We start from the raw sequence: 16,948 nt of genomic DNA, 5'->3' as shown, positions 1-16,948 counted from the left end.
AAACTTATATGCTCTAAACTTACTGTATAGCTAATTAACTGCAAACATTTTTGGAATCTTTTGTTTGTTTGATTGCATGCCATGTTATACATTAATTTATGCAATATACCTAGGTGGCAGTAACTGTGTTACGGCAGCTTTATATAAGGGATTCTCGTCGAACATTCACTCCTAAAGGTCACTGGATAGCAAGACCATTATCTATATTGGTGGACAGAGTAAGGTTTATATGTATTTTGGTTTTTCAGTTTATACTTAGTAATTAATTACATTTTTTTGGTAGTTAAATATAAATTAGAGCCATGGCAGTTAAGTAGATCCCTGCCCTAGAAATCTACTGAACTGCTATAGCTCAGCAAATAAACCAAATTTCCTCAAGAGAAAACTAAGATGTCAAAGGAAGTGAAACTTGAAGTAGGCAATTAATAAACATATGGTCCTACAATAAAGGTGATTGTTAGGGAACTTGAACATAGATCTTCAATCCAACATACCTTCCATCCATATACAGAGGTTATTACTCCTACTTATGTCAGGGAATGTTATGTGCAAATTTATTTTACCAACAGTTTTCAAAAATTTTACCTCTTTGGAAATTGATTACCATACCAGACTAAACTAGAAGGATGATTCTGACTTAGTCATAGGCATTTCTATTGCAAAGGCTGTACAGTGGTTCTTGACAGAGGAACTGATAAGTTCACAAAGTAGCTTGAAATATAAATTATCCCAACTCATGCTTGGCATTTTAACAGTTCATCATCGTGACTGAAAAACCTTGTGGGGTCAGGAGTTGGATACATAGTAATTTCTTGCTTGCACTGACCAAGTGAAAGAGTACACACGGAAAAACATAAAATGGAAACTGATACAAGGCACAGATATTCAAGAGATAACATATATTAACGCCATCTCAGTGTTCTGATGGCATCTATGAGAGCTTGAAGTGTAGGGTAAATGCCCTCGAAGAAATTAATATGAGGGGACCATCAAGCTCTCAGCTGCCCAGCTCAATGGCAGAGCTGACTCCTGTGCATCAGGCAACACAGACAATCTCCAAGGCAGATTGTGCTGATCCCAAAGGAACTAGTTATTGCTGGTGACATTGTCAGGGAGACGGGGAATATACTATGCAAGAAGGATAGGTGGAACAGGACCAGGGTATGTCTGCTAGGGACAAAGGTTGATCGTGTTGTAGAGCAGATATCATCTTTTAAGGGCACAAAAGATGATATTGTTGTACACATTGGAACTAATGACATTAAGAGTAAGAGATTTGCAGATTTACTCAACAAGTACAGATCAATATTGAAAAAAAGTCGCAAGTTAGGGTTGAATCTGAAAGTGTCTGCAATTCTGCCCAGACACGATAGGAGGGAGTATATGATAAGAGCCTTGTTGATCAATTTGGCTTTGGAGAGATTGTGCATGGCTCAAGGGGTAGAATTTTTTTCAGCCTGGTGTGTGCTTGTTGACAGGAGAGACTGCTTCTACATGGATGGGGTACACTTAAATAGAAAGGGTGCAAGAGTATTTGCTGATGCTATCGAGGCAGCGTTAGATGGGTTGAAAAACTGCTAGTTTGTGGGGTGGAGATACACAGACTAAAAGGTTAACCGTGGCTGCAAGCAGAGGCAAAAGTGATTCTTGCACTGCTTTCATTGGAATGAGCAGCAGCATCGAAAGCAAAGCAATGGAGATTTCCAGGACTGTTGGGAGTCATAGTGGAACAAATAAATACATGGGCTGTGTTAGGGTAATTAAGAGTAGAAACAGGTGCATGTATACTTGTATATACTCCAATGCTAGGAGTATAGTTAATAAATTTGATGAGCTTGAAATGCTAGTCAAGGCATCAAAAGCAGATATTGTTGGGGTATCAGAGATTTGGTGTCACATAGATATAAGCAGTGCGGAATTGGAATTTGGGGAGTACAATGTGACAGGACAGGAAAGGAGGAGGGGTTATGCTGTTAGCTACGAAACATACGAAATCTAAGGAAGTGCTTAGATCTTATCTATGAAAAGATCTAAACCTCCCAAACACTTCCTAGTTCACTTCACAAATATGTGGTCTCAATTCTAATCTTAACAATGTCCATTTCCATTTCCAGAATCTCAGTTATTGGTTGATTCAACTACTGCTCATCTCAGTTGCCCAAATTATTCGTATGATTTCTTTCGCCTCAAAGGTGGTACTTATGCATATGTCCATTCTGATATTCCCTGTCAGAGACTTGGTAATTTGGAATCTCCTCTTTTTGATCTTCTCTGGCTTAAAATCTCTCTACCTCAAATTCATCTGTTGTCTCTACCGTCAAATTCATCTGTTGTCTCTACCGTTCTCCCAACTCCTCTAATTGCTTGGAGCGCTTTGACTTCCCCTCTTTGCAAGTTGACTTTCTCCAGTCCAACTTTCCTAATAGTGAGGTAATTTTCCTTGGTGATTTTAACGTTCACAACTCCAGCTGGCTTCTGTTTTCTAGTCATACCGACCCTGCTGGTCGAGATGCTAATGCTTCTGCAATTACTAATGACCTTGCGCAGATTGTTCATTTACCTACAAGAATTTCGGACAATCCTTACCATACAGCCAACACGCTTGATCTCTTTCTCACAAACAGCCCTTCTAAGTACATGGTCGAAGTGAGTGGTCCTTTACGCACCTCAGATCACAACTTGGTGATTGTCTCTTCTCCAATGGAGCCTTTATCTCATGGCTATTCCCAACCTCGTATTGTTTGGCATTACAAGAATGCAAAATGGGATGACCTACGAGATTTTTTTTCTTCTTTTCCTTGGTCGAATTACTGTTTCAAAACTTTTGATGTCAACGTTTGCTCAGATCGTGTCAGTGAAATTATTCTTGTAGGAATGGACTCCTTTATTCCACATTCCACTTTAAAATCTTGTCCTTTATCTAAACTTTGGTTTTCCATTAAATGTGCAAAGGCTGTTCAAGAGAAGAACTTGCATATCATAATTGGCTTGTTTCCAATTCTTCAGTTTCATTTTCTGCCTACACCAAAGCTCGCAACAATTGTAAAGCAGCTATTATTCTGCCCAAACTAGGTTTTGAAGAGGCTAAGAGTAGAAAACTTGCTTCTTGCCCTAATTGTAGCGAAGCATTCTGGTCTCTTGCCAAAGCTATTGGCTGCAACTTTTTCCCATCTCTGTCAAAACCAGATGGTTCTGTTGTCACTTTAGCCAAGGATAAAGCTAACCTGCTAGTATCCCATTTTTATTCCCACTCATGTATTAATGATCTTGGTAAAACACCTCCCACCATTCCCAACACACTATTCAATTCCTCCTGTGGTATTCCGTCAAAAGGATGTCAGAAATATTTTGACAAATCTTGATGCTAAGAAAGTTCCAGGTCCTGATGGTATTTTTCCACTTGTTCTCAAAACCTGTGCTCTTCAACTTACTCCTGTTCTTTGCTGCCTTTTTTCACTTATTCCAAAGATGTTTTTCCTTCTGCTTGGAAATTTGCTCATATCCGGCCAGTTCCTTAAAAGGGTGACAAATCCCTCCCATCCAATTATCATCCCATTGCAATTACTTCTACTCTTTCTAAAGAAATGGAGAAATCAATTAACCTCCATCTCTTAAACTACCTAGAAACCTTCCGTCTGATCAACAATCACCAGTATGGATTCCGTCAGTGTCGATCCACTGGTTATATTCTGGCTTATGTTACCCATTTATGGACAAATTAGCATTGGCATTAGTAGAGGCATACGATGCAAGAAAGCAAGCTTATGCGGCATCAGCTAAAAAAAACAACCCTCCCATTTCATCCCGCCATTCGTTCCAAATTCCTGTCCAGCTCAGCCTTAAATTTATTTAGGCTATCAACTTCCACAACAAAAGATGGAAGTCTGTTCCACCAATCAATTACCTGCTGGCTAAAGGCAAATTTCCGCACATCCATTCTACAAATGTCTTTCCTCAATTTGAAGTTGTGTCCCCTCAGGTTCTTAATCTGAGCAAGAGGAAGAATCCCATCAGCATTCAGCTTGCTCAAGCCATTCAAGGCCTTATAAATCAGATCACCTTGCAGATCACCACGCAGGTGTTCAATTTGCAGAACTTAAGTCTTTCTTGGTAAGAGCACCCCTTTGTTCCCCTCACCAATCTTGTTGCCCTTCTTTGTACTCGTTCTGGCAACTACATCCTTCCTAAAATGAGGCCTTCAGACCTATACACAATACTCTAGGTACGGCCTGACCATTGCCTTGTATAACGGGATAATCACCTCCCTGTCCCTACTAGCAAAATTCCTATATATCATTGACAAGACTCCATGCCCTGGCAGCCCCTCTGCACTGCTCAGCGAATTTCATATTTTACTGCAGAATTACCCCAGGTCTTTTTCACTTTTCATTTCCCTGAGTAGTACCACACAGCTGGTACGTTTCTCTTGGGTTATTGCTACCTATATGCAGTACTTGGCATTTGTCAATATTAAACTTCAGTTGCCAAAATTCCTATATATCATTGACAAGACTATATGACCTGCCCTGGCAGCCTGTCTGCACTGCCCAGCAAACTTCATATTCAACTGCATAATTACTTCCAGAACTTTTTCACTTTCCACATTCCCTGAATGTAGTACCACATAGTTGGTACATTTCTCTTCGGTTTTTGCTACCCATATGTAGTACTTTGTATTTGTCAATGTTAAACCTGGCATTAGTCTGGCACTTCTCAGCCCATTTGACCAACTTATCTAGATCTAGTTGGAGTAGCATACTGTCTGTACTGCCGATAACAACCCTGCCAACCTTTTTGTATCATCTGCAAACTTGGACCTTAAACCTGATATAGCTTCATCAATATCATTGATTAATATACAAAACAACAATGGGCCCAACACCGAACCCTGAGGAACTCCACTAATAACATTTATCCACGAAGAGCAGTGCCATATCTCTCCAATTTGTACAGCAGTCTTCCATGTGCAACAGTATCAAAAACTTTCCTGAAATCCAAGTATATGATATCAGAATTATTTTTGGTGCATTTTCCTTTGTGACTACAACATAATATCCAATCAAATTGGTCAGACAAGATCTCCCTTAACAAACCTGTGCTGTGCTGTGTCTTAACTATTACTGCAGTCATGTCTAGATGATCCAGCATTGCTTCTTTGACCAGTGATTCCATTAATTTCCCCGGAACACAAGTTAAATTAACAGGTCTGTAGTTACTTGTGTCACCTTTTGAACCCCCTTTGTGAATTGGTAATACATTTGAATGCCTCCCATCCATGGGGACCTCCCCTGAGTAAAAGTAACCTCTCATAATTATGGCAAATGGTTTGCTTAATTCTTTTGCTGCCTCCTTTAATATAACTGGATAGATCTCATCCACCCCGGGTGCCTTTTTTATGTTTAACTTCAACAATTTCTCCTCCACTTTGCTCTCAGTTATTGCAAAATCACTTAGCTCCCTGTTAGAGTTCGATAAACTTCTGGCACACCAATTTAAGGAACTGCCAGCAATCCTGGAAATCCCCATTGCCTTGCTTTCTAGGCTGCTGCTCAATTGCATTTCAATAGAAGCAGTGCAAGAATCACTTTCGTTTCTGCCTGCAGCTATCGTTGAATAACTCCTCATGTGTGAATGTAGAGCAAAATACTCATTCAGTTTATCAGCTACTTGAGCATGATCATCAATAGTCAACCCATCTATGTTAAGTGGTTCAATCTGATTCATCCCTTTCCTTCTAGAATTTACATAAGAAAAGAACTCTTTGCTGTTTTTCTTTGCATCCTTTGCCAAGGATTTCTCGTAATATGCCTTCACCTGCCTAACCTCCTTTGTGACTTGATTACAGACTAGTTTATGTCTGCCATAGGCTTCTGTGTCAGCTGATACTTTATATCCATTCCATACATTTTTGTTCTCTGCCATGACCTCATTAGTTCATCTGACATCCATTTAAGCCTAAACCTTATTTCTTAGTTGGAATGAAAAGCCTAGTAGCCTCCAAAATTAAGTCCCTGAAGGCTTCCCATTTAGAATTCAACGTTAGTAACATCATCAGTTAATCCCACTGTACAGAATTTAAAAACTGTCTGAGACCCCTGTAGTCACCTTTACGAAAGAAATAGCCCTTCCTTTTAGCCTTGATGTTAGTTACATCTTTAAGTAATTCCCACTTCAGTAGATTGGGATCACTGGCACCCAGTGGTTCCTTTATCTGCAAATTCTTAATGCATGAATAATCACTGCTGATAATCAGATCAAGAGTATTACTTCCTTTCGTTGCCTCTCGAACATGTTGCTTTAGAATAGAGTTATCCAATAAATCCACAAAAGTCTTGCTAGTGTGTGAGTGACCAACTCACAAGTTCCAGTTGATATCGGGAAAGTTAAAATCTCCCATTATAAGACATTCTGATTTACTGACCCACTCTATTTCTCTGTACAATTGCTCATTATACTCATCAGATTCATTGGGCCTATAACACACACCTACTCTCATTTTTACTCTCCCTGTGCTTATGTTATGCCAAACAGACTCAACATTGCATTTCCCACCAACAGGTGCCTCCGTAGCCAGGTGGGCAGGAGCAGCAGTGCATAGCACACGCTTCTTGATCAGACCGGGATTCGAGTCCTTGACCACCAAATATGGAGGATGCAGAAAGGTCAGGGAATGACCACCGCATATCCCCGGAGCAATATAACAAACAAGCCCACCAACGTAAATTGGATGCACTTCCTTTGATTTTATGTGTTTCTTAACTAACAGCATAACCCCTCTTTCCTTCCTATCTTGTCTATCCTTTCTGTACACACTATACTCCCCAAATTCCAATTATGCATGCTTATGTCTGTGTGACACCACATCTATGATATCCCAACAATATCTGCCTTTGATGTCTTGACTTACACTTCAAGCTCATTAAAATTTATTAACTCTACTCCTAGCATTGGTGTACCTTCAAGTATTTTTTTTTTTTTTTTTTTATGGGAACTCCAAACATGAGAGATATTAGAACCTATAGTACTTAGTACCGTGCTTGAGTTGGAGGTTGAGAAGACGAAAGAAGATATTTGTTGACATTGGACTTGAACTTCTGTAGATTGTAATTTTCAGGAAATACGTATGAAGGAAGTTTGTTCCAGAAAACGGCAGTTGAATGAATAAATGAGGAAGATGAAATGTTGGTTCTGTGGGTTTGAAGTTGGACAGTAAATGGATGTTGGCTGGTGGCGGGACGTGTTCGGACTGTTTTGAAAGAGAGAGCGGGAATTATAGAAGCCAATTCAGAAGAACAGTGCCCATGGAAGTATCTGTAAAAGAGGCATGCAGCAGAAACAGTAAGTCTATGAGAAAGCGAGTGGAGAGACTGTTAGAGATGAATCATTAATTAACCTAACTGCCCTCTTCTAAATGGAATCAAGAAGCCTGAGAGAGGTTTTGGGGGCACCACCCCAGATGTGGGAACAATATTCCATAGTAAGATGGATTTGCGATTTATACAGAGCGAGCAGCTGTTTGGAAGAAAAGTAACACCGAGAGCGAAAGAGAAAACAAAGTTTTTTAGATGCAGAGGAAGCAATATTTGTAAATGTGCTTGTGCTAAGAGAGATTAGAAGTCAGGGTAATCCCCAAAAGAGACATATGATCTTGCCTAGAAATCGAAGTGTCATCAAAGATAAGCATAGGAGCAGAAGAATCCTTTTTTGCAAGATATAAGGCAAGACTGAGTTTTAGAAGGGTTGAAGTCAACTAAGTTGTCTTTGCCCCACTGGAGAATTACCTGAAGATCGGCATTTAAGGAACTGGTAGCAGATTTTCAAGAAGTTGAAGCTGATTGAGCAGGACAAGGTTTCTCAAAATGAAAGTGGAATGCAATATGCTATCATCAGCAAAACTATGGATAGGATTTCCAGTCAATGGAAGAAGGTCATTAATATACAAGAGGAAAAGAGTGGGGAAAAGAACTGAACCTTGGGGGACACCGGCATTAGTGGAGAAGTTAGAAGACAGAGAGACATCTACCATTACCCTCAGTGAGCGATCAGAGAGAAAACTGGATAACCAATTACTAAAAACAGTTGGCAAACCATAAGATGTAAGCTTGTTTAGAAGACCTTTATGCCAAACACGATCAAAAGCCTTTGAGATGTCAAGAGCAACTATTTGTGTTTCACCGAACCTTTCCATTGAATTAGTCCATAAATGGGTAACATAAGCCAGAATATCACCAGTGGATCGACACTGACGGAATCCATACTGGCGATCGTTGATCAGACGGAAGGTTTCATGCAACTGTTTCTACTCTTTGTTACCCTAACACAGCCCATGTACTTATTTGTTCCATTACGACTCCCAACAATCCTGGAAATCCCTATTGCCTTGCTTTCTAGGCTCCTTCTCAATTGCATTTCAATAGAAGCAGTGCAAGATTCACTTTCATTTCTGCCTGCAGCTATCGCTAATCTTTTAGTCTGTGAATCCCTCCAAACTAGCAGTTTTCCAACCCACCTAGCACTGCCTCGATAGCATTAGGAAATATTCCTGCACCCTATTTAAGTGTATCCCATTTCTGTAGAAGCAGTCTCTCCTGTTAGCAAGCACAGATCACACTTAAAAAAAAAATTCTACCCTGTGAGCTTTGCACAATCTTTCCAGGGCTGAATTGATTGACAAGGCTCTCATCATATACTCCCTACTATTGTGTATATGATGTCTGGGCAGAATTGCAAACACTTTCAGATTTAACCCTATCTCGCGACTTTTTTCAGCATTGACTAGTACTTGTTAAGTAAATCTGCAGATCTCTTATTCTTAAAGTCATTAGTGCCAATGTCTACAACAATATCACCTTTTGTGCCCTTAAAAGATACCTGCTCTACAACGTCATCAACTTTTGCCTCTGGCAGACATACACTGGTCCTGTTTTGCCTATTATGCACAAACAGAAAATATTAGATTTCCATAAATTTGTCCTTAATGCTATAAAACGAAGCAGCTATGAAGTTAGCCAAATCGTAAATATGGTTGAAATACTGTTGGCTCTTGATCTGCCATCCAATAAAACTGTAAATCTGAGACGGCAAAAATCTATAACTATTAAAACCACTGGACATGAAAAGACACACTACACTGCAGTTTTAAGTTGTTGTGCTGCTGGAACCAAACTTCTGCCAGTATTAATTTTTAAAAAAAAAATTTACAGAAAGATAAACTGCCAAATGCAATTCACATACTTGTACAACTAAAGGGATGGGTGATGAAGAATGTATCAAAGATTGGTTTGTAAAAGTTGGTACAAGCATCCTGGTGGACTACTACGTAAAAATGCACTACTAGTATGGGATCAGTTTAGAGCACATAGGACTGAAAACATCAAACAACTGGCTGAAATACTGAACACAGAATTGGTGGTAATTCTGAGTGGCTTAACTTCCCAGTTACAGCCATTAGATGTTTGCATCAATAAGCCATTCAAGAATAACATGCAGGAGTAATGGAATAAATGGATGATAGAGGGGAGCCATGATAAGGGAAGGATGAAACGTCCATCAATAGCACAAGTGTGTGAATGGGTACTGAAGTCATGGCATGATGTTAAGACTGAAATTATTTGTGGCCAAGTTCTTTAAAAAATGTGGTATAAGTGATGCAATGGATGGCACTGAAAATCATTTATTGTATGAGAGTGGTAGTGATACTAGTGAAGTGGATAATGATGATCAAGTCAGCAATGAATCTGAAGTTGAAAATACTAAAATAATAAGAGTAATAACTCTATACCTTTCTTTATTGACTTTTGGGTTTTATTTTTATTAAATTTTAAATTTTTATTGTATTAAAAATAAATTTTTTTCGAAAGTTTTTTTTTCTTAAATTTACTGTTTCAAAATTAGGATGCGTCATCCATGACACAGTGTCTTATAAGCTGACAAATACAGTAACTTCATTCCCTATCACACAGAGGTCTGGTTTCTGTATATGCCTTTTCTACAGATATTTCCATGGCACTGTTCTTCTGAATCAGTATGTGTAATCTTTCAAACCGGTACCAAATGTAGACATCAGTAAATCAGCATTCATTCATTCATAGTTCAACTCCAAACTCATCTAAATAACTTTTCCCTTCCATTTCTGTTCTTTGGAACATTCTTCCTTCTCACATATTTCCTGAAAATCATAATCTACAGAATTTCAAGTCCATTGTCTACAAGTATCTTTTGTCTTCTTTACTTTCAACGCATATGTAGTAGTGCTATATGTTAATACCATTTATATTTGGGATTAGCTAAAAAAATTATAGCTTAGCTTTGTACATTACTCTGACAATAATATGTTCATATCCCATGTAGGCCCCGGGTGCCAAGCGATTGTGACTGAGCAATTATTCCTGTGATTTCACTGCGATTTTCAAAAGGTGAATTCTAGTTCTCTTTTACATTCTTCTCCTTAATAAATCCTTTTATTTAATAGTAGCTCTTTTATCAAAAGTACTGATCGAGAGCAAGGAAGGAAAATAACCTTTCTTTATTTCATATTTAATAGACTAACTCCTACTAATTTCGCTTGGTCACACCAGGCACTGCTCCTGCCTTCCCATGGACATGCTCCTTTTAGAACCTTGGCAGAAAAGTTCATCTGCCAGGTTCTAAAAGGAGCCAACATGGAACAAAATATGTTTCCGTCTATAGAGCCGACAAGCTGTCGGCCATATACCGAACATGAACATGATTCGTCACAAGCAAAGAGGTTGAAAACCAATCCCTCGGTGACAGACGTACCAGCATTCTTAATAATGCACTCACTGTCAGAACAGCCTCTCAATAAGCTATCCCCTTTTCTAATCCAAAAGCACTTGGAAAGTATTGCAGGGTCTCCCAAGACAGTTAAGAGACTGCAATCAGGGGACTTACTTGTTGAAACTCTAAACCAAAGGCATTCTGAAAAACTGCTAAAAATTACATTGCAGTTAAAGTAACTCCCCATGCAACCCTAAATACATCAAAGGGTGTAATATCTAGTTGGGACCTGATGAATGTGACAGAGGAAGAAATTAAAGAAGAGCTTCAGGAACAAAATATAATTGCTGTTAAAAGAATTATGGTCAAAAGAGATAATATACTCATACCTACCAGAAATATCATTCTCACCTTTAACAGACCAAATCTGCCCTCATCAGTAAAAGCAGGATATCTACTTTGCTGCACTCATCCTTTCATACCCAATCCGTTGAGATGTTATAAATGCCAAAAGTATGGCCACTCTCAAACGACATGCAGAGGTAACCCAGTTTGTCCCAACTGTGGATCCTCCGATCACATTCAAAGTGATTGTTCGGTGAAAGAAATGATCTGTCCCAACTGCAAAGGCAACCATCCTGCCTACTCTGAGACATGTGAGAGATGGAAAATGGAAAAAAAAAAAAATGTGAAATATAAAGTAGAAAATAAAGTTAGTTATCAGGAAGCAAGAAAATTAGTTGTACCCACTGTCCCTAAAACTACATATGCAAAAATATTGCAAAAAAAATATCAAACAATAGCAACTCAAACTGATGTTACCATTCCATCAAACAGATCAATCTCCGACTTGGGCTGTCCTCTCTCAGCAACATTCCAATCCCCTTAAGCACTCAGACCAAGCAAGCAATACACCTCTTACGATACCAGCAAAATCTCCTCCTCTGCCAGTGATCGCTACTACTTCAAATAATCATAGTCCTCCTTCAAAAAAGATTATTCAGGATACATCGGTGGATGCAGAGTACCCATCCAAACAAGAAGATCCAATTCTGGAAATATTTTTAGAAGAAGAGTATATGGACACAGGTCACCCTACTTTTTCAAAAAGAGACAAACCAAAGCCTCAACACCATAAGACAGCCACGTCAGGTACAGCTTCTTCTTCAAAATCAAGTAATACCTAACATCTTGCAATGGAATTGCAGAGGCTTTCGTGGCAACATTGACGACATTCAGTACTTAATTAATCGCTACTCTCCAGTTGGTTTCTGCCTGCAAGAAATCTATTTAATTGCTCAAATTTCCATTTCCATAAAAAACTACTCAATCTATAGACAAGATCGGAATACATCTGATTCTGCTCGTGGTGGTGTAGCTATTTTAATTAGCTCAAAGATTCCAGCTAGGCAAATCACTCTCCAAACCCAAATTTAAGCTGTCACTGTGCGTCTGATTGCTCAGAATGCTTTAACACTAGTCTCAGTTTATCTCCCACCAAATCATACTTACTCTTATAATGAGCTTTAAGAACTTTTAATACAGCTACCCTCCCCTATCTGCCTGCTAGGGGATTTCAGTGGCCACCACCCTTTATGGGGATCATCTAAATTAGACAGACGTGGTCGACTGATTGAAACTTTACTGGAAAAACAAAACCTCACTCTTCTTAATAGTGGCTCGCACATCCATATACAGTTACCTAATGGACAGACTTCTGCCATTGACCTATCGATTTGCTCCCTGATACTGTTTTCTGTCATGCAATGGTCCACTCTGGATAATCCCATGGGCAGCGATCATTTTCCAATTGTTTGTAATCTGATGACTATACAACCACCATTAGACCAACCCTGCAGGAAATGGAAATTCTCTAAAGCTAATTGGGACAAATTTCAGTCAGCAATCACACTGGACAAAAATATTATACAACTACATCCCATAGATGAAGTTACCGATTATATCACTTCATGCCTTTTATTTGCAGCTAAAAGCTCAATTCCATTATCATATTCCAAGACTCAATGCCATTTCAACTGTTGGTGGAATGAGGAATGCACAAAAGTGAAGAAAGAAAAAAATAAAGCATGGAATTCATTTTGTTGAACTCCAACTACAGTTAATCTTATTAACTACAAGAAACTAAAGACAAAAATGCGTCTCATTCAAAGACAAGCCAAGAAAGATTCTTGGACTCGGTTTGCATCAACTATCAATAGAAACACTAACCCACGATTAATATGGAAGAAAATTAGGCAGCTTTCCGGGAAGTTTCTGACTGTTTCTTCCCCAATTCTTTCCTGCAGTGGTCTAGACGTCTCAGCTGCTTCCACCTACACTCTTTAATTTCAAAAAAACTAAGACCACAGAACAGAGACATCAACTTTCAAACCTCACTGTTACTTCCATATAACCAGCCGTTCCAATACTGTGAACTTTTGCAAGCCATCAGAACAACACGCAACAGTGCCGCTGAGCCAGATGGGATATATTATGTTATGTTACAGCACCTTGATGAGAAAAACTTACAAACTGCTAGCCTTCTTTAACCAAATCTTCCTGGGAAATGTTTATCCCACTTCTTGGCACCATGCTACAGTTCTGGCCTTTTTGAAACCTGGAAAAGATCCCTCCAATCCTAATAGTTACAGACCAATATGTCTGTCCGGTTGCCTCGGTAAAATTCTTGAAAAAATGATCCACGGTCGAATTTAGGGTTGGAGGGGAATTGGGACCACAGATTGACAGACTCAAACTGTTGGAATATTGATCTTTCTGCAAACTACAATTCTACAGATTGTACATAATCTACAGGACATCACACTTTATTGGATGTCACATATTAAATTAAAGATAAATATTAATTTTTTAAATCTTTTTGGAATGCACCTTTTGAGTCAGACAATTTTGGAAAGGGGAGAATGACATTCTGACATATGGTGAAAAGGGTGCATGGGGCAAAAAAGGTTGAGAACCACTGATCTAAAGGTATTAGAAGTTTAATTTTTATGTCTCATGTTTTGAAAAAATTGGACAAGCTCATGAGATTGCACACATGGAAACAGATAATAACGTAGCAAAGTTACAATGAATAAAATTCAGCCTTTTTTTTTTGACGTTTGTGTATCACCTCTATCCCTCTTACTTTTTCTTATGTAAAAGACTTAGACTAATTTACTAAAAACATCAGAAAAAATAAAATTTGGTAACAGAACCCAAATATATAATGATCATCTGGTTGAATAAGACTTATAATAAAAAAAAAGCAAAAAATTTATAAATTAAACAAATTGAGCACTGTGAGTAATGAATCGACTGGCAATGATGAGTCAAGTAAAAAAAACTTGACTTTGGTCAACTATGCCATCTGATGACAATGAGCTTGCTGCACATTTTACTCTACCCTTTTCATTTTGCCTTTTCTAATTACAGATTTCATAAATTTTGTGATGGGAAAATTCTCAAAATACTTAACTTCCTGAACAAGTTCATTTCTTTCAGTCTAAATTTCTGATATCAGTCTGGTTATGTGGCTTCCCTCTGGAATTATTTTAGTTTTCTTTTCACAAAAAAAAAAAAAAAAAAAAAAATTCAATCATTGAATACATGTGGAATTCAAAAGCATAAGTTAGGCAAGTAGGCAGGTATTTTCTCCTCCATGATCTGTTTGATAGTTCCAAGAGGGTATCTGATTGACCAAAAGTTAGCTCTTCATAATTAGTAGATTTCATGATGCTTTGAATCAGTTGCTAGACAATGGAAGTCTGAACAAACTGTTTGTACTTTTTAGTTGTTGATGTGATACTGGGGAGGGGGATACACTGGATGACAAAAATAACACTGTGCATTATAGGAAATTAACTTTTTCAAACCTTAATGAATTTCTTTACAGCACATTATTGAGCAGAACAGTGTTTTCATTATGAGATGGGGTGCGTATTAATTTTTAAAACAATATTAAATATGCATTTAAAAGTGTGATTAAGGAAACATTATAGACTGTGTATATAATCAATGTATAAAGCACTGAAACGAGGTGCATAGATACATTCACTTTATTTATGTGCTTAAGTTTATCAGTATTAACTGTGGGAACTTTATCTTTGTACTTAGTTTTAATGTGTTTGATACATGTTGTTTATACATTTTGCCTTGAAACATTAGTCTTGTTCTTTCCAGAAAAGTAGCATTAGTTAGTTAGGATTAATTACCATTCCTAGCACAGTAACAGAATCCAAAAAATAATAATGAGGTGTGATTTTTATGCATCAAACTGCTTGCCCCATTGGAAGTTAAATTTATGCCATTTAATTTTTTCACAGAATGCTAAATAAAAACTATCCTACTTCATTGCATAGCTTGTGAAATCTTAACATTGTATTGTTTCATCCTAATTGGCAAATCTAATAAAAATAAAAAGGTGGTACAGAAATTCTCATTTTATACTGTGCCCAAAGATGAATGAATTTATTTAAACTTTCTAAAATTTATATGAAAACTCCTTGTGTTTTAACCCTTTCCTGAGTTTCCTGAATATATATGGGCTCCCTATAGTGAGTTTGATAGGTTTAGGTTCTGTGGAGTGAGTTTCTTTATTATATTTTGAAATTTTGTAAAATTGAAAACTTTGTACAGAACTGCTTTTAAATACTAATTTCTTCTTATTTTGACTTTATTGCCCATCATTAAAGTAAAAGCTCAACATATTCACTCTTGAATGGGTAGCATAAATGCATTATTTATTGCAATGTCTGTTATGATCCTAATTTTATATAATTTTTTTCATTGTTTATTAAAGGCTGCCGATCTTCAACTTAGTAACAAACAACTACATGGATATGAACCATTTCAAGGCCTTAATCACTTAACTAGGGAACAATTAGGTAAAGTTTTTGCTATGGTATCTACAGAGATTATATTATAAATACATTTTGCATTTGAAATTGTTTTTTTTTTTTTTTTTTTTTTTTTCCTTTGCAATTTTAACCATGTGCACACATGCCAATATATACACCAGAGAGACTACATAAAATATCCATCAGAAATATAAGTGTATGTCAAAAGAAGCTCCACACATTTATTGCCTTATAACTTTTTATCATGCTTGCATAGAAGAAATATTGTACTGGGAAAAAATTACTACAAGCCCAAAGTTGCAGTGGGAGTAATTCAGTATGACATTCCAGTAGTAATGTAGCATACTTCCAACAGTAATTGGCTTTTTGCCATGCTGCAAAATGGTTGTGTGTGTGTGTGTGTGTGTGTGTTTAATGGCGCATAAGTTACACTGACTATAGTGTGCCTCATGGTTGTTGTAACTATAATTTTTTCTGCAGTGATGCTTCTCTTCAAGTCGTTCTCATTAGTTGGTGGGGGTGGACTTGTAAACCTTGTCCTTAATATAATTCTACAAATTGAAGACCAGTGATGGGTCACCTGGTGGGTGAGCTGGCCATAGAATTGGATCTGCGTACTCTGCCAGTCTGGAAATTGGAGATCCAAACAGTCTTGAAACCTTTATGGAAGTGTAGGGGGATGTTGCCATCTTATTGGAAGAGCATGTTTTTGCGAGGATTATTCTAAGTGAATTTGTGAGTTCATATAATTCTCAAACATGTCTAAAATACATGGGACCAATGATTGCTCTTTCTGTGAAGAAGAATGGGCCATAACCTGTCTGCAACTGTAATTGAGGCAACCGATAACGGAGACTCTGTCAGAAGTAGTAATAAATTCATACATTTAGCACGATTAGCATGACTTTTGTAGCTAACGATGTTGTGCACCACAGTAGGAAGATTGGCAGGTCTAATGAAAGTGAGAAATTGGGGAAGTAAATAAGTGAATCGACAATCACACAAAAATTAACATAATAGGTCAGCAAAGAATGTTATTCTGTGTGGACGTGTTAATGAAGATGGAAGAAGGTGAAGCTTTAAACATTTTATGTTTGGTGTGGGGGTGCACATTCCATTTCACAGGGAAATGCAAATGCAATTACGTCGTGAGAGTGTGGGGAAGTGAAAACCTAACAGGGTTTTGGAATGCATCCAAGACCATTCCAAAGTTAATGTGTTTTGTGCTGTAAGTGTTAATGTGTTTTGTGCTGTAAGTGTTAATGTGTTTTGTGCTGTGAAATGGAATGTGCACCCCACACCAAACAAAATGTTTAAAGCTTCACCTTCTTCCATCTTCATTAACACGTCCACCT

General features: G+C 37.8%; 1 protein-coding gene across 2 annotated transcripts in view; it reads left to right on the top strand.

Annotated features, from left to right (window-relative positions):
• LOC150086301 (ubiquitin-protein ligase E3C) overlaps positions 1–16,948 on the top strand; it is a 298,426-nt gene that overhangs the window by 198,383 nt on the left and 83,095 nt on the right. For both annotated transcript variants that reach the window (XM_090374458.1, XM_090374459.1), the window contains exons 15-16: positions 114–218; positions 15,536–15,620. In XM_090374458.1, coding sequence (XP_090230584.1) covers positions 114–218; positions 15,536–15,620 — 190 coding nt within the window. The remainder of the gene's footprint in view (positions 1–113; positions 219–15,535; positions 15,621–16,948) is intronic.

This window comes from Mastigoproctus giganteus, chromosome 5 (assembly GCF_048544385.1).
Source record: "Mastigoproctus giganteus isolate SK-2022 chromosome 5, ASM4854438v1, whole genome shotgun sequence".
In the NCBI taxonomy this organism is placed as follows: Eukaryota; Metazoa; Arthropoda; class Arachnida; order Uropygi; family Thelyphonidae; genus Mastigoproctus; species Mastigoproctus giganteus.
Note: the sequence above shows the minus strand (reverse complement) of the source record. Positions and strands in the feature narration are given on the sequence as shown.